This window comes from Salmo salar, chromosome 14, assembly GCF_965601325.2.
Source record: "Salmo salar chromosome 14, fSalSal1, whole genome shotgun sequence".
NCBI lineage: Eukaryota > Metazoa > Chordata > Actinopteri > Salmoniformes > Salmonidae > Salmo > Salmo salar.
The window spans coordinates 66,222,304-66,244,425 of record NC_138304.1 but is presented as its reverse complement, the minus strand read 5'-3'; the positions used below and the strand labels follow the sequence as shown (position 1 = coordinate 66,244,425).

The following is a 22,122-nucleotide window of genomic DNA, read 5'->3' as shown; positions in this document are numbered from 1 at the left end:
TCTGGCAGTGCTCCTCCTGCTCCTCCTTGCACAAAGGTGGAGGTAGCGGTCCTGCTGCTGGGTTGTTGCCCTCCTACGACCTCCTCCACATCTCCTGATGTACTGGCCTGTCTCCTGGTAGTGCCTCCATGCTCTGGACACTACGCTGACAGACACAGCAAACCTTCTTGCCACAGCTCGCATTGATGTGCCATCCTGGATGAGCTGCACTACCTGAGCCACTTGTGTGGGTTGTAGACTCCGTCTCATGCTACCACTAGAGTGAAAGCACCGCCAGCATTCAAAAATGACCAAAACATCAGCCAGGAAGCATAGGAACTGAGAAGTGGTCTGTGGTCCCCACCTGCAGAACCACTCCTTTATTGGGGGTGTCTTGCTAATTGCCTATAATTTCCACCTGTTGTCTATTCCATTTGCACAACAGCATGTGAAATTTATTGTCAATCAGTGTTGCTTCCTAAGTGGACAGTTTGATTTCACAGAAGTGTGATTGACTTGGAGTTACATTGTGTTGTTTAAGTGTTCCCTTTATTTTTTTGAGCAGTGTATATTATGCTATTGTTATCATATGGAAACATAATTGATTATTCTACATAATATAAGCATCAGCATATGTTATTGTTTAATTCAATTTCACATATATATTTATGTTTTTAGGTAGGATATCCAGTAAACCTCCCTTTGTAGTAGTATGATCTCGATGTTACCTCCTCTCCTTGGTAGAGCAACATGCTCAATGCCTGTGTATTTGAGGGAGGAGATAGGATGGTTAGCTTCAACAAAGTGAGCTGCTACTGGATAGTCAATGTTATTACACCTGATTGAGCTGCGGTGTTCAGCTATACATTGTTTTAATTGTATTTTTGTTTGTCCTACGTAGGCTTTCCCACATGAACAGGTGATGAGATAGATTACTTCCTTGGTCTTGCATGAGATGATTCCACAAACAGGGATTTTTCAACCTGTATGTGGGTGTCTGAAGAAGGATGTTTTTATTGTGCTATTGCACTGTACGCATGAGCCACATTTGTAGTTGGATGTCAAGAGTGTCTGAGTGGTCTTGAATGGGTGTCAAGAGTGTCTGAGTGGTCTTGAATGGGTGTCAAGAGTGTCTGAGTGGGCTCGGGGGGCAGGTCAGATCTCACCAAGCTATCTCCAATATTGCGACCACGCTTATAGACCACCAGTGGGGGTTCCTTGAAGAGGTGTGCGATGTATTTGTCTGATTGCAGAACATGCCAGTGCTATTTCAGGATTGCTTTCATTTTCACCAAACACTTGGTGTACTTGGTGCAAAAGACGGTTGTGTTGTTTTTCTTCTTTGGTTGAGTTTTTAGCAATTCCTCTCTTGGTTTTTGTGATATTTTCATCATTGCAGCGTCAAGAGTTTTGTCCTTGAAGCCTCTCATTTTGAATTTATCAGTAATTTTTTTGCATTGCTATCAAAATCTGTCTGGTGGCCACAGATTTGTTCAACCCTGCATAACTGGCTAGATGGTAGACCATTCTTGAGGGGAAGGGGATGCATACAATTCACACATAGCAAGGCATTGCCGTCTGTGGGCTGTGTGTATAAGTCTGTGTGTAATGCATCATTCTCTTTGATAATCCATACGTCCAGGTAGTTTATTTTTCTCTCATCAGTCTGCATGGTGAATTTGAGATATTCAGAGCTCTCGTTTAGTAGAGTTTGGAATTAATTTAGTTCCTGCTGACTTCGTTCCCAGAACACAAAGACATCATCTATGTATCTCTTCCATAGGGGGATTTTAAAAAGCGTCTCTGTTTTGTAAAGGAGTGCTTCCTCCAATTGTCCCACATACAGGTTTGCATAGTTGGGGGCAAAGGGGGAGCCCATGGCTATACCCCGAATTTGAAGGAAAAAGTCTGACTCGTAGACAAAATAGTTATTGGATAATACCAATTCAGTAAGTTGTAAGATGCAATCATAGGATGGAACAAGGGTAGAGTCTCTCTGCTGAAGGAAGTGTTGCAGCGCCTGCAAGCCTCCAGTGTGTGGGAGCAGGGTGCCCTTTGGTATCCTTCCTAAGCCCTCTATCAATGAGATCATGTGACTAGTGTCTGACATAAGATGGGAGATTCTCAAACATCGATTTAATGTGATCATCCACAAACTTTGAAATGTTGGATGTCACAGAGTCAATTACTGCTACAATGGGTCTACCTGGGGGAGGAGACACTTGCTTGTGTAATTTAGCGACTGTATACAATGTTGGTATCTTAAGAAATTTCACACATAGAAATTCACATTATTTTTTAGTGATTTGTTCTGATTCCAAACAGCTTTCCACTGTGGATGAGATATTATGCCGGAATTCTAGAGTAGGGTCATAATTCAGTTTGCGATAGAAGTCACCTTCATATAGTTGTCAGCGATATTAATTCACATAGTCACATTTGTTTTGTATACAAATTCCTCCTCCTTTGTCAATTTTTTTAATGATAATCGAAGGATCTGACTTTAAGTACTTAAGAGTCATTCTCTCATCGCTACTCAGGTTATCATAGGATTTGTGTTTCTGTTTGTCTTTCAGTAGGTCACCTACATCGTTTTCAACAATCCAACAATTTGCCCCAAACATAAAGCTTTGTATTCCGGACATAAAGATTTCCTTTGCAACATTATTTTCAGTTTTACTTTAGTGCCTTATTGCAAACAGGATGTATGTTTTGGAATAGTTGTATTCTGTACAGGCTTCCTTTCTTTTACTCTTTCATTCAAATTAGTATTGTGGAGTAACTACAATGTTGTTGTTCCATCCTCAATTTTCTCCTATCACAGTCATTAAACTCTGTAACTGTTTTAAAGTCACCATTGGCTTCATGGTCAAATCCTTGAGCGGTTTCCTTCCTCTCCGGCAACTGAGTTAGGAAGGACACCCATGTTTGAGTAGTGACTGGGTGTATTGACACACCATCGAAAATGTAATTAATAACTTCACCATGCTCAAAGGGATATTCAATGTTTGCCTTTTATTTTTTACCAATCTACCAATAGGTGCCCTTCTTTCGAGGCATTGGAAAACCTCCCTGGTCTTAGTGGTTGAATCTCTGTTTGAAATTCACTGCTCGACTGAGGACCTTACAGATAACTGTATGTGTGGGTTACAGAGATGAGGTACTATTGTTTAACTCTATTGTTGAGTCTGTTCAACTAATTATGTGACTTGTTATTCAGGCTTGCCATAAAGGGGTTGAATACTTATTGACTCAAGACATTTCAGCTTTTAAATTTGTAAAAATGTTTCAAAACATAATTCCACTTTGACATCATGGGGTATTGTGTGTAGGCCAGGGACACCAAATCTCAATTGAATACATGTTTAATTCAGGCTGTAACACAAACAAATCTGGGAAAAGTTAAGGGGTGTGAATACACCATCCTCGTAACATTGCGAACAGTACAAACATCTGGCAATGGTGAAACTGGAAAAAGCTTTTTTGGGGGAGAGGGGGACACATGAGGTGACGGTTACGCAACTCTGACATTAAACAGAAGCCCACAATAAACGGAATACAGTGTTCTCATCGAATTCGGGCCACGGGTGGTTTTATTTGGCCACCCAAGTTTGCTTAGCCCCCCCCCCCCCCAAAAAAAAAAAAATACGTTCCCCAGATCTGTGCCTCGACCCAATCCTGTCTCAGAGCTCTACAGACAATTCCTTTCGACCTCATGGCTTGGTTTTTGTTCTGACGTGCACTGTCAACTGTGGGACCTTATAAAAAAAGGTCCCACAGAGAAACATCTCAAGGATGATCACTTAAGCCAAGTCTCGGAAGTTCAAAGACATTCAAAATTCCTCCATAGAAGCCAATCCTCCGTAGGTATAATTCTGTGGGCCTAATTCAGGTAATGCATGTCATAACAACAAGATGCCCGGCGCTTCATGCCCAGTGTTATTTACGAAGCATGTTACAAATAAAATGTGATAATACACTCCATGAATGGTGGTACAATTTGCACAAGCTTGACTGGACAAATAATGAGCTGAGAATATTGGGCTAATGCAATGAGGCCACTTGTGCCCAGTTAACCAGTCAAGGTGTTCAAGAGGGACAAATAGATGCCTGAACATGATTCTCCAGTCCAGCCTGGGCAGCTCTGGGAGGGCCATGTTGTCACATAGTCCTGCTGTTAGGAAAAACACACCATCCTCATAACACTGCTCTTTAATTCATTTTTGGGGGGGGTATTTTTCTTAAATCTGCATAGTTGGTTAAAGGCTTGTAAGTAAGCATTTCACTGTAAGGTCTACACCTGTTGTATTCGGCGCATGTGAATTTTTGTTTTGAACATTGTGAACAGTACACATCTGGCAATGGTGAAACTGTAAAAAAAAAAAGTGTGGGTGGGGGGGGGGGGGGGTTACACGAGGGGGAGGTTATGCAACTCTGACAATAAACATAATACAGTGTTCTCACCGAATTTGGGCCACGGGTGGTTTTATTTGGCCACCCAAGTTTGCTTAGCCCCCCTCCAAAAAAAGTTTAGTTTTACATTTTATTGTTGGACATAAAAGACAAAAAAAAAAACTGGAAATCAGCACCAAGTGATTTTAATTTAAGAAATCTGTTCAAGTATTCCCACACATAATAGAGAGACATGTGATATTATACAAATGTAAGCAAGATTTGAAAATATTATGTTATAGTCAAACATTATATATTTTTGTGCTTCTCGCAGTCTACAAATGATTTGTAATTATGTTCCGGTCCCCCAACCATCCGTTGAAGAAAATATATCAGCCTGCGACTTACTCTAGTTGATTATCACTGCAACAGGGTGTCCAATCAAAAACACATATTTTTACCAATAGGTAAAGAAATATGTTCATTATGTAGATATTTTTCTAAGAAAACCAATGGTCCAAACCTCATGTCTCCATCATAATCTGTCCAAAAGTAATTTGAGTTTTTACCCTTCTAGGAGGGCTATTACATTTGCACTATTCTGAACCACAGCGGTAAGGGGAAGATAAATAATTCCACAAATGCAATGAATTGTCACATTAACACATTTAGAATAAAGGAATGAAAGGAGAATGACACTGAGAGAATAAATAGAGTGAAGGTATTATAACGGAGAAGAAAGAAACGGGGAAAGAAGTGGGGAAGAGGACTTAATCGGCTATGATTATTTGAAATGTCACTAAAAGAGCACCATTAATGTTACAAGGGAAATAAAAATATTTGTGACCTCATCCTGTGTGTGTAAACTCTGTTTTATTACCATCTATAAATGTTTTATGAACTCATTACCAAGTGGGACAAGGAGGATAATTTGTCCATTTGAACACCAGACGGAACATGGAATGCTTCCTTTACTTTATCTTTGTATTTCTAATCAATTCTCTACAGACCAGAAAATCCATTGAGCAAAACCCAGCTTCACTCAAGGATACTAGGTAGACTCCAGGGTCGCATCCCAAATGCCACCCTGTTCCCTATATAGTGCACTACTCTTGACCAGGGCCCATAGCGCTAAGTGCACTACACTCTTAGAAAAAAAAAGATTCCAAAACGTTTCTTCGGCTGTCCCCATAGGAAAACGCTTTTAGGTTTGGGTTCTACATACAACCCAAAAGGTTTATACCTGGAACCAAAAGCTACCAAAAAGGGTTCTTCAAAGGGTTCTTCTATTGGAACACCCCTTTAAAGTTCTAGATAGCACCTTTTTTTAAAGACTGTATATAGGGTATAGGGTGTCACTTGGGACACATGCTAGCTGCTAGAGCAACCTTCCCAGACAGCCACTGAAGAACCCAATAACACAATGTGCCCTTTTTTAGCAATCATTAGGTTGTCAAGTTTTATTACACTAAAGCACCTGAAGGCTGGTCAATTTGCTGTGACCATTACCTGTACTGGTTAAGTGTTTGTTTAATGGTACACCAGAGGATTGCGTGTGACATATGAAATACAGATGGAAGGCCTGTGGTGATTGGCAATGGCATCCTTCATTCAACACAACTCACGCATCTCCTCAGTCCTCGCTCGGATAGATCACATCTCCTCGCTCTCTCTTCCAACTTCCTCTGGTTCTGCTTTGTCATAATCCCACGTCTCCTCTGGGACCTCCATCCCATATTAAAAGTGGAAATGTATTGGCTTCCATTGTAATTAGAAAACCACTGGAGGCACCGGCACTTGATCTCGGCTGGATCTGAGCGTCTCTGTTTTCTTTTATTTACTTGCCTCATTTATCCGAGGGGACAGAGAGAGAAGCAGAGCTATCGGTTATGTTTATCTTAAACCTTTTTGGGGGAGTCTTTGCGTGTCATTTGCTTAAAAACACAATGGTTGGGGGGGGGTTTAGGATATGAGGCAATGAGGAAAGTAGTAGTAATACATACTGTATGAGAGAGGATATTTGTTTCATATAGTTTTCATCCTCATGCATGTTTTAAATGAGAGGCCATGAGAAAATACACAAACCTTGAAGGATGGAGGGATGGAGGCATGCTTTGTTTGCTAGGATCTGTCTGGAATTAAACAGCTCTAGGCATTGTGAAACCTCCAATGAGTATAAAGCGGTGACTTGTCTTGCCGATGTTGCATGGCGGTGGAGAAATTTCTTTCTTCAGGGACTAAAAAACAAAAAAACATCTGGCCTGGTTTCCCGTAAAATCAAATCAAATGAAATTGTATTTGTCACATGCGCCAAATGCAACAGGTGTAGACCTTACCGTGAAATGCTTACTTATGAGCCCTTAACCAACAACGCAGAGTTTTAAAAAAGTAAGAAAAATGTGCTAAATAAACTAAAGGAAAAATAATAAAACAATAAAATACAATAACGAGGCTATATACAATTGGTACCGGTACCGAGTCAATGTGCAGTACGGGTTAGTCGAGGCAATTGAGGTAATATGTACATGTATGTAGGGATACACTGACTACACATAGATAATAAACAGAGAGTAGCAGCATATGTGAAGAGTGTGAAGGAATGTACTGTGTGTGTGTGTGTGGCGTCAATATGCATGCATGCGTGTGTGTGTGTGTGTGTGCGCGTGTTTGGCATTAATATACAAGTGTGTGTGTGTGTGTGTGTGTGTGTGTGATGTCAATATGCATGCATGTGTGTGTGTGCATGTTTGGCATTAATATACGTGTGTGTGTGTGTGTGTGTGTGTGTGTGTGTGTGTGTGTGTGTGTGTGTGTGTGGTGGTGTTGGAGTGTAAGTATAATATGTGTGAGTGTGTGGTTAGAGTCCAGTGAGTGTACATCGAGCCTGTGCAAGAGAGAGTCAGTGCAAAAAATGAGAATAAAATAAGGGGTCAATGTAAATAGTCTGGGTATCCATTTGATTAACTGTTCAGCAGTCTTATGGCTTGGGGGTAGAAAAGAACTGCCCAGTAAAAGTGTGTGTCTGCGTGGTGTGGGAATCGGTTCAAGGGCAAGGCAGCGTTTGACGTATCCATGGCTCAGATGGAACCGACACAGGAGCCTGAGATCCACCAACAGAGTGTGTCCAAGCATCCTACACAAACACTGAGATCCACATGACAACCAGAGTCTAGGGTGTGTCAGTGTGTTTGTGAATCAGGAGTTGTATAAACCAGAATCAGACATAGACAGTCACCACCACTAGCCAGGTCCCAGAACTGTTTGTGCTGTCTTGCCAACTTCTATGGTTATTGTCGGCAAGACAGCACAAACAGATCTGGGACCAGGCTAAATGACCCCTGCTCTAGTCAATAGGAGACATTCCAATATGGCTGGGGATCATGGTGTACCGTAGCTATGACACTCAGCACATGACCACAACCGACATGACCACAACCATAACCAAAACCATTGCTTGTTTATTTTACTCACAAAAATAATGTTCTTTGTTTATAGACGGGTTGGCTGACAACTTCACGAAAATGATGCACATGAATCGATGTGGCCGGAAGCCGTGCTTTGTTATGATTCTCAACGGTCATATATCTAGCAACAGTTACAAGAAGCTGCCATGTGGGGAATCGTAGGCGGTTCGTTTCAGCTAGTTGTATCTTCTTCCTGATACCATATCTTGATTTGAGGTGTTTTCACTTATTTCATGTTAATGCCAATATGGCTCAAATTCATTAGCTAACCAACAACTGTAACGATGTATTTGAGAGACCTCATTATGCACATGTATTTTTGTTTTCAATAAACATTTGGAGACTAAATATTTTATGAGGCAAGTCTTATTTCAATGAAGGCCTAGGAACAGTGTGTTAACTGCCTTGTTCGGGGGTAGAACGACAGATTTTTACCTTGTCAGCTCGGGGATTCGATCTTGCAACCTTCCAGTTACTAGTCCAACACTCTAACCACTAGGCTACCTGCCACCCCACAATACAGTTGAAGTTGGAAGTTTACATACACCTTAGCCAAATACATTTAAACTCAGTTTTTCACTATTCCTGACATTTAATCGGAGTAAAAAGTCTTCGGTCAGTTAGGATCACAATTTAATTTTAAGAATGTGAAATGTCAGAATAATAGTAGAGAGAATGATTTATTTCAGCTTTTATTTCTTTCATCACATTCCCAGTGGGTCAGAAGTTTACATACACTCAATTGATATTTGGTAGCATTGCCTTTAAATTGTTTAACTTGGGTCAAACATTTCAGGTAGCCTTCCACAAGCTTCCCACAATAAGTTGGGTGAATTTTGGCCCATTCCTCCTGACAGAGCTGATGTAACTGAGTCAGGTTTGTAGGCCTCCTTGCTCGCACACACTTTTTCAATTCTGCCCACACATTTTCTATAGGATTGAGGTCAGGGCTTTGTGATGACCACTCCAATACCTTGACTTTGTTGTCCTTGTGCCATTTTGCCACAACTTTGGAAGCATGCTTGGGGTCAATGTCCATTTGGAAGACCCATTTGCGACCAAGCTTTAACTTCCTGACTGATGTCTTGAGATGTTTCTTCAATATATCAACATAATGTTCCTTCTCATGATGCCATCTATTTTGTGAAGTGCACCAGTCCCTCCTGCAGCAAAGCACCCCCACAACATGATGCTGCCACCCCCGTGCTTCACGGTTGGGATGGTGTTCTTCGGCTTGCAAGCCTCCCCCTTTTTCCTCCAAACATAACAATGGTCATTATGGCCAAACAGTTCTATTTTTGTTTCATTAAACCAGAGGACATTTCTCCAAAAAGTACGGTCTTTGTCCCCATGTGCAGTTGCAAACCATAGTCTGGCTTTTTTATGGCGGTTTTGGAGCAGTGGCTTCTTCCTTGCTGAGTGGCATTTCAGGTTATGTCGATATAGGACTCGTTTTATTGTGGATATAGATACTTTTGTACCTGTTTCCTCCAGCATCTTCACAAGGTCCTTTGCTGTTGTTCTGGGATTGATCTGCACTTCTCACACCAAAGTACTTCATCTCTAGGAGACAGAGCGCGTCTTCTTCCTGAGTGGTATGACGACAGCGTGGTCCCATGGTGTTTATACAGATAAACCTGGTAGCTTCAGGCATTTGGAAATTTGCTCCCAAGGATGAACCAGACTTGTGGAGGTCTACAATTTTTTTTCCGGAGGTCTTGGCTGATTTCCTTTGATTTTCCCATGATGTCAAGCAAAGAGGCACTGAGTTTGAAGGTAGACCTTGAAATACATCCACAGGTACACCTCCAATTGACTCAAATGATGTCAATTAGCTTATCAGAAGCTTCTAAAGCCATGTCATCATTTTCATGAATTTTCCAAACTGTTTAAAGGCACAGCCAACTTAGTGTATGTAAACTTCTGACCCACTGGAATTGTGATACAGTGAATAATAATTTAAATAATCTGTCTGAAAACAATTGTTGGAAAAATTGTCCTAACCAACTTGCCAAAACTATAGTTTGTTAACAAGACATTTGTGGAGTGGTTAATGACTAACCTAAGTGTGTGTAAACTTCCGACTTCAACTGTAGTTTACATGTTGTCAACAATCTAAGCCAACCCAGTCTTTTTAGCCCCATTGTTTCACACAACCAAGCTGTCTATATACAACTGAGTGTGAGTAAATTCAAAAACATTTGGTTCCTTATACGCAATTGAAGTCACTAAAGTGGTTGTGGTGCTGGTACTTGTGAAAGCAGTTGTAACAATAACAGAAGAAGTAGTCGTAATAGAATGTACATTACAGTGGTATGGGTCAGGGGGAGTGCAGCGCCATTGGTAGAGGTGCCTACAGCTACCGCCATAGTGTGCAGCAGCATGTGTTGTTACTGTTAAAATACTGAACTAAATCCACGGTTCATTGAACCAGAATCTTATCAACACAGGTTAACATCAAAGAATGGTATGCAACATGAAACAAAATGGAGACAGATGGTTATCACCAACTATGTTCAATCAGTCCTTCACTATTCACACGCAAGTACTCCACGGAGGTCTCTCCATGTTGGTGAATACAGGGGATCTCGGAGAAGCATGGAAGGTGAGGGGGGCTTCAGAATGTTTGATTGCTTTGGTGGGATTAGCCAGATGTTTTGCCAACTGCACACTGTATGTCAGCGTGAAATCAGATAACCATTCATTTCCCATCTCTCATGTAATATGACCCACATCACAGTAATTCATATGTAAGCTATTTCAAGTATTTTGCTCTGTGTGATCTGATCTGAAACACAGTTTAACGGTAAACCAGACGATTTACCTTTTCCATTGACGTTTATGGCCTATGTCGGAATACTTTAATGTAACATTTCACGAGTAGACAATAAATCATGTATAAACATAAAACATATATCATAACCATTGCAAAATACATTTCTCACCTTTTCTGGCCATGATGAGTTCATATTCCCGAAGTAGCCATAGAAGAAATTACCATGCACCTATCTAATTTAATTGGCCTATTAGATAGGCTATTATAATTTCAAGCTTTTGCTCAATGCATCTGAAAGGGATCGTGGCTTATAACAGAGTAGAATTTAACATGTGAACAGACAGTTGATCTTTTGCATTGAAGTGTGTAGGCTATCACTGTAAGTGATTAAAAAAAAAAAATATGATTTTGCGGGCAGTGCAGCATAGGTTCGGGAAAAAGTAAATGCTAAAAATTATTGAATTCAAACGATCTGTTTACAGGTCCACAGCAATTTGTAATTGTTTTTGTATTTCAGAAACAGTAAGATTGTAACGGTTGTCGTCGGGAATGGAGGACCAAAACGCAGCAGGAATGTGAATGCTCATCTTGATATTTATTTCAAAATAAAGTGAACACCAAAATAACAAAACAACGAAGAACTCACGAACAACCAAACAGTCTTGTCAGGCTCACACACGCAAAACAAGAAACAATCTCCCACCAACACTAAACCAAACAATTACCCATATATAGGACTCTCAATCAGAGGCAACGAGAAACACCTGCCTCCAATTGAGAGTCCAGCACCCAAACCTAAACATAGAAAACCTAAACTAGACAACATGCAGAAATACAACCTAGAACAACTAACCTAGAACATACACCCAAAACCCAGGAACACATAAATCAAACACCCCTCTCTAACACACACACACACAAAACCCCCACCATACAAAACAAACATCCCACTGCCACGTCCTAACCAAAATACTAAACAACTACTCCCTCTGCTGGTCAGGACGTGACAAAGATAGGCTAAAACAATTGTCACTGCAAAAGAAAACATTCTGCCAACACCTCCAAAAGGAGACCGATGGGTGTTTTCAGGCGGAGTTATAATGCTCGTTCACGTGCGCAAAGTCTGATTTATAACGGGAAACATGTGGATGTATGCCGTGCGCTAGGTTTATAAATCTCTACATTTGTGTGTGTCTCTATATACAGTGCATTCAGAAAGTATTTAGACCCCTTGACTTTTTCCACTTTGTTACGTTACAGCTTTATTCTAAAATACCTAAAATATGTTTTTTTTACTCGTCAATCTACACACAATACCCCATAATGACAAAGTGAAAACAGGTTTTTAGAAATGATTGGAAATTTATACAAAAAATCTGGTTTCTCATGGTCTAAGAGTGTTTAGGTGCCTTTTGGCAAATTCCAAGCGGGCTGTCATGTGACTTTTACTGAGGAGTGGCTTCCGTCTGAACACTCTACCATAAAGACCTGAATGGTGGAGTGCTGCAGAGATGGTTGTCCTTCGGGAAGGTTCTCCCATCTCCACAGAATAACTTTAGAGTTGTGTCAGAGTGACCATCAGGTTCTTGGTTACCTCCTTGACCAAGGCCCTTCTCCCCCGATTGCTCAATTTGACCTGGGCGGTCAGCTCTAGGAAGAGTCTTGGTGGTTCCAAACTTCTTCCATTCACTTCTCTTCCACTATTTATGTCACCTTTATTTAACCAGGTAGGCTAGTTGAGAACAAGTTCTCATTTACAACTGCGACCTGGCCAAGATAAAGCACAGCAGTTCGACACATACAACAACAGAGTTACACATGGAATAGACAAACATACAGTCAATAATACAGTAGAAAAAAAGAAAAGTCTATATACAGTGAGTGCAAATGAGGTAAGATAAGGGAGGTAAGGCAATAAATAGGCCATGGTGGCGAAGTAATTACAATATAGCAATTAAACACTGGAATGGAAGATGTGCAGAAGATGAATGTGGAAGTAGAGATACTGGGGTGCAAAGGAGCAAAATAAATAAATAAATACAGTATGGGGATGAGGTAGTTGGAAGGGCTGTTTACAGATGGGCTATGTACAGGTGCAGTGATCTGTGAGCTGCTCTGACAGCTGGTGCTTGAAGCTAGTGAGGGAGACATGAGTCTCCAGCTTCAGTGATTTTTGCAGTTCGTTCCAGTCATTGGCAGCAGAGAACTGGAAGGAAAGGCGGCCAAAGGAAGAATTGGCTTTGGGGGTGACCAGTGAGATATACCTGCTGGAGCGCGTGCTACGGGTGGGTGCTGCTATGGTGACCAGTGAGCTGAGATAAGGCGAGGCTTCACCTAGCAGAGACTTGTAGATGACCTGGAGCCAGTGGGTTTGGCGACGAGTATGAAGTGAGGGCCAGCCAACGAGAGCGCACAGGTCGCAGTGGTGGGTAATATATGGGGCTTTGGTGACAAAACGGATGGCACTGTGATAGACTGCATCCAATTTGTTGAGTAGAGTGTTGGAGGCTATTTTATAAATGACATCGCCGAAGTCGAGGATCGGTAGGATGGTCAGTTTTACGAGGGTATGTTTGGCAGCATGAGTGAAGGATGCTTTGTTGCGAAATAGGAAGCCGATTCTAGATTTAATTTTGGATTGGAGATGCTTAATGTGAGCCTGGAAGGAGAGTTTACAGTCTAGCCAGAAACCTAGGTATTTGTAGTTGTCCACATATTCTAAGTCAGAACCGTCCAGAGTAGTGATGCTGGACGGGCGGGCAGGTGCGGGCAGTGATCGGTTAAAGAGCATGCATTTAGTTTTACTTGCATTTAAGAGCAGTTGGAGGCCACTGAAGGAGAGTTGTATGGCATTGAAGCTTATCTGGAGGTTTGTTAACACAGTGTCCAAAGAAGGGCTAGAAGTATACTGAATGGTGTCGTCTGCGTAGAGGTGGATCAGAGAATCACCAGCAGCAAGAGCGACATCATTGATGTATACAGAGAAGAGAGTCGGCCTGAGAATTGAACCCTGTGGCACCCCTATAGAGACTGCCAGAAGTCCGGACAACAGGCCCTCCGATTTGACACACTGAACTCTTTCAGAGAAGTAGTTGGTGAACCAGGCGAGGCAATCATTTGAGAAACCAAGGCTGTTGAGTCTGCCAATAAGAATGTGGTGATTGACAGAGTCGAAAGCCTTGGCCAGGTCGATGAATACGGCTGCACAGTAATGTCTCTTATCGTTTAGGACCTTGAGCGTGGCTGAGGTGCACCCATGACCAGCTCTGAAACCCGATTGCATAGCAGAGAAGGTACGGTGGGATTCGAAATGATCGGTAATCTGTTTGTTAACTTTGCTTTCGAAGAACTTAGAAAGGCAGGGTAGGAAAGATATAGGTCTGTAGCAGTTTGGGTCTAGAGTGTCTCCCCCTTTGAAGAGGGGGATGACCGCGGCAGCTTTCCAATCTTTGGGAATCTCAGACGATACGAAAGAGGTTGAATAGGCTAGTATTTGGAGTTGCTACAATTTCGGGCAGATAATTTTAAAAAGAGAGGGTCCAGATTGTCTAGCCCGGCTGATTTGTAGGGGTTCAGATTTTAAGCTCTTTAAGAACATAAGCTATGTGGATTTGGGTGAAAGAGAAATGGGGGAGGCTTGGGCGAGTTGCTGTGGGGAGTGCAGGGCTGTTGACCGGGGTATGGGTAGCCAGGTGGAAAGCCTGGCCAGCCGTAGAAAAATGCTTAATGAAATTCTCAATTATTGTGGGTTTATCGGTGGTGACAGTGTTTCCTAGCCTCAGTGCAGTGGGCAGCTGGGAGGAGGTGCTCTTATTCTCCATGGACTGTACAGTGTCCCAGAACTTTTTTGAGTTTGTGCTATAGGATGCAAATTTCTGCTTGAAAAAGCTAGCCTTAGCTTTCCTAACTGCCTGTGTATATTTGTTCCTAACTTCCCTGAAAAGTTGCATATCACGGGGCTATTCGATGCTAATGCAGAAGGCCACAGGATGTTTTTGTGCTGGTCAAGGGCAGTCAGGTCTGGAGTGAACCCAGGGCTATATCTGTTCCTGGTTCTACATTTTTTGAAAGGGGCATGCTTATTTAATATGGTTAGGAAGGCACTTTTAAAGAATGACTCTACTGACGGGATGAGGTCAATATCCTTCCAGGATACCTGGGCCAGGTCGATTAGAAATGCCTGCTCGCTGAAGTGTTTTAGGGAGCGTTTGATAGTGATGAGGGGTGGTCGTTTGACCTCAGACCCGTTACGGATGCAGCCAATGAGGCAGTGATCGCTGAGATCTTGGTTGAAAACAGCAGAGGTATATTTGGAGGGCAAGTTGGTTAGGATGATATCTATGAGGGTTCCCGTGTTTACGGATTTGGGGTTGTACCTGGTGGGTTCATTGATCATTTGTGAGAGATTGAGGGCATCAAGCTTAGATTGTAGGATGGCCGGGGTGTTAAGCATGTCCCAGTTTAGGTCACCTAGCAGCACGAGTGCTGAAGATAGATGGGGGGGCAATCAGTTCACATATGGTGTCCAGGGCACAGCTGGGGGCAGAGGGTGGTCAATATCAAGCGGCAATGGTGAGAGACTTGATTCTGGAAAATAGTAGAACCTCGAATTGTTTGGGTACAGACCTGGATAGTAAGACAGAACTCTGCAGGCTATCTCTGCAGTATATTGCAACACCGCCCCCTTTGGCAGTTCTTTCTTGTCAGAAAATGTTATAGTTGAATGATGGAGGCCACTATGTTCTTGGGGACCTTCAATGCTGCAGCCATTTTTTGGTACCCTTCCCCAGATCTGTGCCTCGACACAATCCTGTCTCGGAGCTCTACGGACAATTCCTTCGACTTCATAGCTTGGTTTTTGCTCTGACATACACTGTCAACTGTGGGACCTTATATAGACAGGTGTGTGCCTTTCCAAATCATGTCCAAACAATTGAATTTACCACAGGTGGACTTCAATCAAGTTGCAGAAACATTTCAAGGATGATCAATGGAAACAGGATGCACCCAAGCTCAATTTCGATTCTCATAGCAAAGGGTCTGTAAATAAGGTACTTATGTAGATAAAGGTATTTTAAAACTGTATTATCTCCCACCATAAAAATAGAGTCTGTATTACTTGTAGGCAAGATCAGTTATTATATATATTTTGAAAGAAGTGTGGCTCCTTATTATTTGGAAACGTGGATCCTTATTATATTAACTTTCATGTGCCTTTAACAAACTTGTATTCCATCCATAAATACGAATAAAATTGTTAAATTACGAGCCTAGTTTGTTAAGCCATGGAAAAAGCTAGGAAATTTCCTGCTAGCCATGATTGGCTGAGATAATGGATGGGCTGGACATGCCGGAAGGTGAGTTTGGATTGGTTTGCCATGTAGCATGCTTCTGTCTATAACGTGAGCTGTTCAGTATGTGTTGATAGTCTTTCTACCGCACCGTTTTTGAAAGATATAACATTAGCCAATGAGAACTAGAAAAGTTTTGCTACTTTCTCAACAACATTGATGACCTGAATTTAGCAGGCGCTATCAACAGATCAGTTTACATGGCACGGTTAGTGTGAACCGGAGTGACTTGACACAACGCTGGCCAAACAAGGGGTGCATTCGTAAATTCACTCTGGCTATCTACTCTCTAGCATTCTCTAGTCTGACTGTGCTAGAGCTCAGAATAACTGATGAATTTACGAATGCTCAACACCCGTTGAATATGGCCGGTGTCGGTAAACGTCGGCAAAAAAAGCATAATTAAATTGTTGCCAGTAGCACAGTTACAGTCACTAACGCTCTGGATGAAATGAAAACACCTTAACCAGCTTTGCTAGGGCGAGTAAAAAGAGACTTGTTTGGGCCAAGAAACACGAGCAATGGACATTAGACCGATGGAAATCTGTCCTGTGGTCTGATGAGTCCAAATTTGATTTTTGGTTTCAACCGCTGTGTCTTTGTGAGACGCGGAGTAGTTAAACGAATGATCTCCACATGTGTGGTTCCCACCGTGTAGCATGGAGGAGGAGGTGTGATGGTGTTGGGGTGCTTTGCTGGTGACACGGTCTGTGATTTATTTAGAATTCAAGGCACACATAACCAGCACGGCTCCCACAGCATTTGGCAGCGATACGCCATCCCATCTGGTTTGCGCACACCTCCAGGCTGTGTAAGGGCTATTTGACCAAGAAGGAGAGTGATGGAGTGCCGCATCAGATGACCTGGCCTCCACAATCACCTGATCTCATCCCAATTGAGATGGTTTGGGATGAGTTGGACCACAGACTGAAGGAAACGCATCCAACAAGTGCTCAGCATATGTGGGAACTCCTTCAAGAATGTTGGAAAAGCATTCCTCATGAAGCTGGTTGAGAGAATGCCACGAGTGTGCAAAGCTGTCATCAAGGCAAAGGGTGGCTACTTTGAAGAATCTAAAATGTAAAATGTATTTTGATTTGTTTACTACATGTTTATTACATATGACGGAGCGGTCTTCTGGTCAGGATCCGTAGACGGGCACATCGCTCACCGGTCCGGAGTATAATACTTGCCAATGTAGACAAAATTTGAGCAAGGGTTGCCTTCCAGAGAGACATCAGAGATTGTAACATTCTCTGTTTCAGGGAAACATGGCTCACTCGGGATACGTTAGAGTCCTTATAGCCACCCGGTTTCTTCACGCATTGCGCCAACAGAAACAAACATCTCTTTGGTAAGAAGAAGGGCAGGGTAGTGTACATATTGAACGGTAGTGTACATATTCTTAGTCCATCCCCTTACATTGTGTGTAGAAGGTAGTCGTGTGAATTTGTTAGATTACTTGTTAGATATTACTGCACTGTCGACTAGAAGCACAAGCATTTCGCTACACTCGCATTAACATCTGCTAACCATGTGTATGTGACCAATACGATTTTATTTTATTTTATTTGAAACGGCTCAGGAAGAGTCTTTTCAGAAATGGCTCATGCAGATATTTAGTGTCAAATGTACGGTTATAAATCAGGGCCCCAGGAGATTGAGAGAGACAGGGAAGGTGGAAGAGAGTATGGAGAGGTGGAGAGAGAGAGAGAGAAGGGGAGGCATGAGAGAGCAAAGGGAGTGCAATGGAGAATGCAGTGAGAGTACTCACTGCAGGCTGTCCCAGGCAGTAGCTGTAGCTGGCATGCGTGGGGTGGTGGTGGGCCGGGTAGTGCAGGCTGGCACGGGGGTAGGAGACGGTATGGCCACTCCAGGCCTCCTGAACACCGCTGGTCCACTGGGAGCTGAAGCCTGCTGGGCTCATGGCCGTCTTACTGCTGTGGTATCCTCTCACTGCTGCACTGGGCTGAAGGAGGAGAGGGGGACAAATGTTATCACTCAAAAATAATATAATAAATGCCATTTAGCAGACATTTTTATCCAAAAGGGAGTTACAGTTGTGCGTGCATACATTTTCATATGAATGGCCCCAGTGGGAACTATACTCACGATCCTGGCGTTGCAAGCGTCATGATCTAGCAACTGAGCTACAAGTTGGCCTTTCTCTCCATGCAAGCCCTCACAACCAGTTGCCCACACATTTACCTGAAACCTTAGCAGAAGGGGCGGGGGAGGCTGTTGATGAAAGATCTCCATTCTGGGGATTCTGGAATGTTCTCACTTTATTTTTTTCTCACACCCATTCGCTCCTGAGCAGCTGTCGAGAACCCCCCCCCCCCCCTCCAAAGCCACCAGTCACGGTCTAGATGTGTTCTTGCTAGAAATGTGCCGATGGGTTTGATAAGATGCTTGGATTAGAGTCTGGCAGCGTGAGGCCGTTTGGCATGATGTGTGGGTATTAGCAGGGCACAGGAGCCACTGTGGTAAATCTTGCTGACAGGCAAAGCTTACACTGCTCTAAGAGGAATGCCTGTAGCCTGCTATGACTACTGGAGCAAGGAGAACTTCGGAACTACAGAGGCTGGTCTTTGACTTACACACTGAGAGAGATGGAATGACAAAATTAGAGATGGAAAGAGTGATAAAGAAAATAAAAGACTGACAGAACAATATCTGTGAATTATGATGACGTCCAACAACTCAATCAATTTACTATAGGCATTTGGATCCAAATTCCACTCTGCTGTCATGTCTACAGATTATGCTTGTGAAATATGAGGACCAAATATGAAGAGCCATATTTTAGTTTAGTGAAACTGTGAGGCATGCGAAGTAAAGCCACCTCAGATGAATTGCAACTATACATCACGGCCAAACATTAACAGTCTTGTTTATGCGTATGTTAGATTTTCACAGGGGTCAGGGGTCGCCTCACTGGGGGGAGACTCTAGATAGAGCGATGGATGCAATCTGGCCACACAGCTGTGTTCCCAAACCCCTTCAGTCTAATGCGCTGGATCGCAGAGGAGACCGGTGGGAAAAAGGTCAGAGTTCACCTAAATAAATAGGATCCGAAGCGACAGGTTTACGGTGTGTGCTAATAAAAGGCAGGTGGAGCCGGTTCCCACCGAAAGCAGGATAAATGCATTTCTACTGTGTCAGTCTATAAAGTGCCCTTATGGCTTCATCAAAACACATAGAAATACTGTACAGGGAGTGTTCGTCAATGAGTCAATACTAGCTACGTGTGGGCAGGAGATAGCATTGAAGTATGCATCAATGGCGAGAACTAATGTGCAGTATCCAGAGCAGCCATGGCTATTATACAGCCATAATCGGAAGAGTAGCATTAAGAGCAGACGAACGCTTTCATTCCTTCATCGCAATGTCCGATACTTTAAGGGAAGTATTCACCAGTTCGTAGAGTTTAAGTGCCGCCTACAGCTAAGCAACCATGTTCATTGGGCTTATAAATTAGGACATTCAGGCAGATTTTCAGAAAAAGGCATATAGTTTTCCCATTCAGAGGTATTTCTGCAGGCCAATAACACTGTGGGGAGAGATATGTTTTATATGTTTCCTGCACATGAGTTATACAAGACTACAGAGTCATTGACATGCAGCTGAAGCTCCTACGGGCACAGAGATATTCAGCCACATCATATGGGGAAGGGGGCTGTTTCTTAAAACACGAAGGGGAGATCTGAGGGTCTTGACAGTCCTAGACTGGAATGTGTGATTGTTCCCCAGACTCTGGCTTCGTGACACAGGTTTTCAGCAGCTCGTCAGAGCCTTACACACTGCGCATATTTCTCAATTTTATATGAGGGCCAATCGGCTCTGGTTACACAAGTCTTTTCCTGTTCTGAGGGGGATGTTTTACTTGCGGATGAACAGATGTGCATGCACTCAGATGTGTAAACGTAGAACTTCTAGATTGATACAAATCGGCATAGTTTGGGGACAAGGGTGCTGCGATTTTTTTCTGACGGGGGGATATAGAAAGAAATTATGGCCGCACTGAAGTCATCTATATCGGTCAGCTAATACGGGACTAGTAAAGACCCAGTGCACTACTTTTGTGAAATACATTTTACTAAATGTGTTTGAGTGTTTACCAGCATTTGTAACTTGAGTCTGATAATTATCTGTACAAAACAGTTCATCTGTGGAATATAAAAACACTTGCTTGTGTCACGCTGTATAATGATAGGAGACAAGCGCAGGAATACGTTATATGGGTTTTTATTTTCTCCACCCAAACAAAAGAACGAGGTGCAAACCTCTAAATAATACAGAGGACGAGACCCGTAAAACAAGTGCACAATAATACATAGCATGGAAGCCGATACAACAGCACAGGTACTCACAGGACCAACGAACATGGTAACAATAACTGACGAGAACAATGGGGAACAGAAGGCACATATAAAACATACTAATCAGGGGGAATGGGAACCAGGTGTGAGTAATGAGACAAGACAGTCCGGGGTTGGTGGTAATGATCCAGTTCAGTGACGCCTAGAAGGACGGTGACGTAGACCTCCGGAGCTGGTGAACGGAATGAGCAGCAGTACCGCGGGGATCCATGACTGCTTGATATATGTTTTCCAGTTTCTTGAAATATTCATTTATTTATTTTTTTACCCTGTTTTCTCCCCAATTTTGTGGTATCCCATTGGTAGTTACAGTCTTGTCTCATCGCTGCAACTCCCGTACGGACTCGGGAGAGGCGAAGGTCGAGAGCCATGCGTCCTCCGAAACAACCAAGCCGCACTGCTTCTTGACACAATGCCCACTTAACCTGGAAGCCAGCCGCACCAATGTGTCAGAGGAAACACCGTGAACCTGGCAACCGTGTCAGCGTGCACTGCGCCCGGCCCGCCACAGGAGTCGCTAGTGCACGATGGTACAAGGACATCCCTGTCGGCCAAACCCTCCCCTAACCCGGACGACGCTAGGCCAATTGTGCGCTGCCCCATGGGTCTCCCGGGCGCGCCTAAGCCTGGACTTGACCCAGAATCTCTAGTGGCACAGCTACAATGGCAATGCAGTGCCTTATACCACCGCGCCACTCGGGAGGCCCTAAATGCAACTTATTTCTATGTGAAAACTGAAATGGTCTACTCACTCTTTATCCATTTTAGTTGACGCTCTTATCCAGAGAAACTTACAGCAGTGAGTGTATACATTTTCATACTTGTCCCCCATGGGAATCGAACCCACAACCCTAGCATTGCAAGAGTCATGCTCTACCAACTGAGCCACATCACATGATCACAAACCATTGACAGTGCCTTCGGAAAGTATTCAGACCCCTTGACTTTTTCCACACTTTGTTACGTTACAGCCTTATTCTAAAATGGATGAAAAAAAATCCTCAGCAATCTACACACAATACCCAATAATGACAAAGCGAAAACAGGTTTTTAGAAATGTTTGCAAATCTATAATAAATAAATAAATAACAGAAATACCTTATTTACATAAGTATTCAGACCCTTTGCTATGAGACTTGAAATTGAGCTCAGGTGCATCCTGTTTCCATTGATCATCCTTGAGATGTTCCTACAACTTGATTGAAGTCCACCTGTAGTAAATTCAATTGATTGGACATGATGTGGAAAGGCACACACCTGTCTATATAAGGTCCCACAGTTGACAGTGTATGTCAGAGCAAAAACCAAGCCATGAGGTCAAAGGAATTGTCCGTAGAGCTCCGAGACCCATACCTATGTAAATAAAATATTTCATTCTTTTTTTCCTTTTAATAAATTAGCAAAAAATTCAAAAAACCTATTTTTGCTTTGTCCATATGGGATATTGTGTGTAGTTTGATGAGGTAAAACAATTATTTCATCAATTTTAGAATAAAACTGTAACGTAACAAAATGTGGAAAACGTCAAGGGGTCTGAGTACTTTCCAAAGGTACTGTATGTCTCAATGTACAAACCTAGATGACCTAGCTTATGTACAATACAGTAATGTACGTTACATTAACTGGTTTGTAAGGATGGTAAATTAATACTTTGTTTTCCATGTTATTTGATCAAGAAAAATATTGCTACAGACGTCTATATCAGTCCACTCACACTAGTAAAGGCCCAGCGCACTACTTTAGTAAATGTATTTTATTTTTATTCACTTTTTTTCTTA

General features: G+C 42.6%; 1 protein-coding gene across 1 annotated transcript in view; it reads right to left on the bottom strand.

Annotated features, from left to right (window-relative positions):
* The window catches only part of LOC106570076 (RNA-binding motif, single-stranded-interacting protein 3), a 357,318-nt gene that overhangs the window by 249,972 nt on the left and 85,224 nt on the right, over positions 1–22,122 (bottom strand). Inside the window, exon 3 of the mRNA XM_082961094.1 lies at positions 17,737–17,931. Coding sequence (XP_082817220.1) covers positions 17,737–17,931 — 195 coding nt within the window. The remainder of the gene's footprint in view (positions 1–17,736; positions 17,932–22,122) is intronic.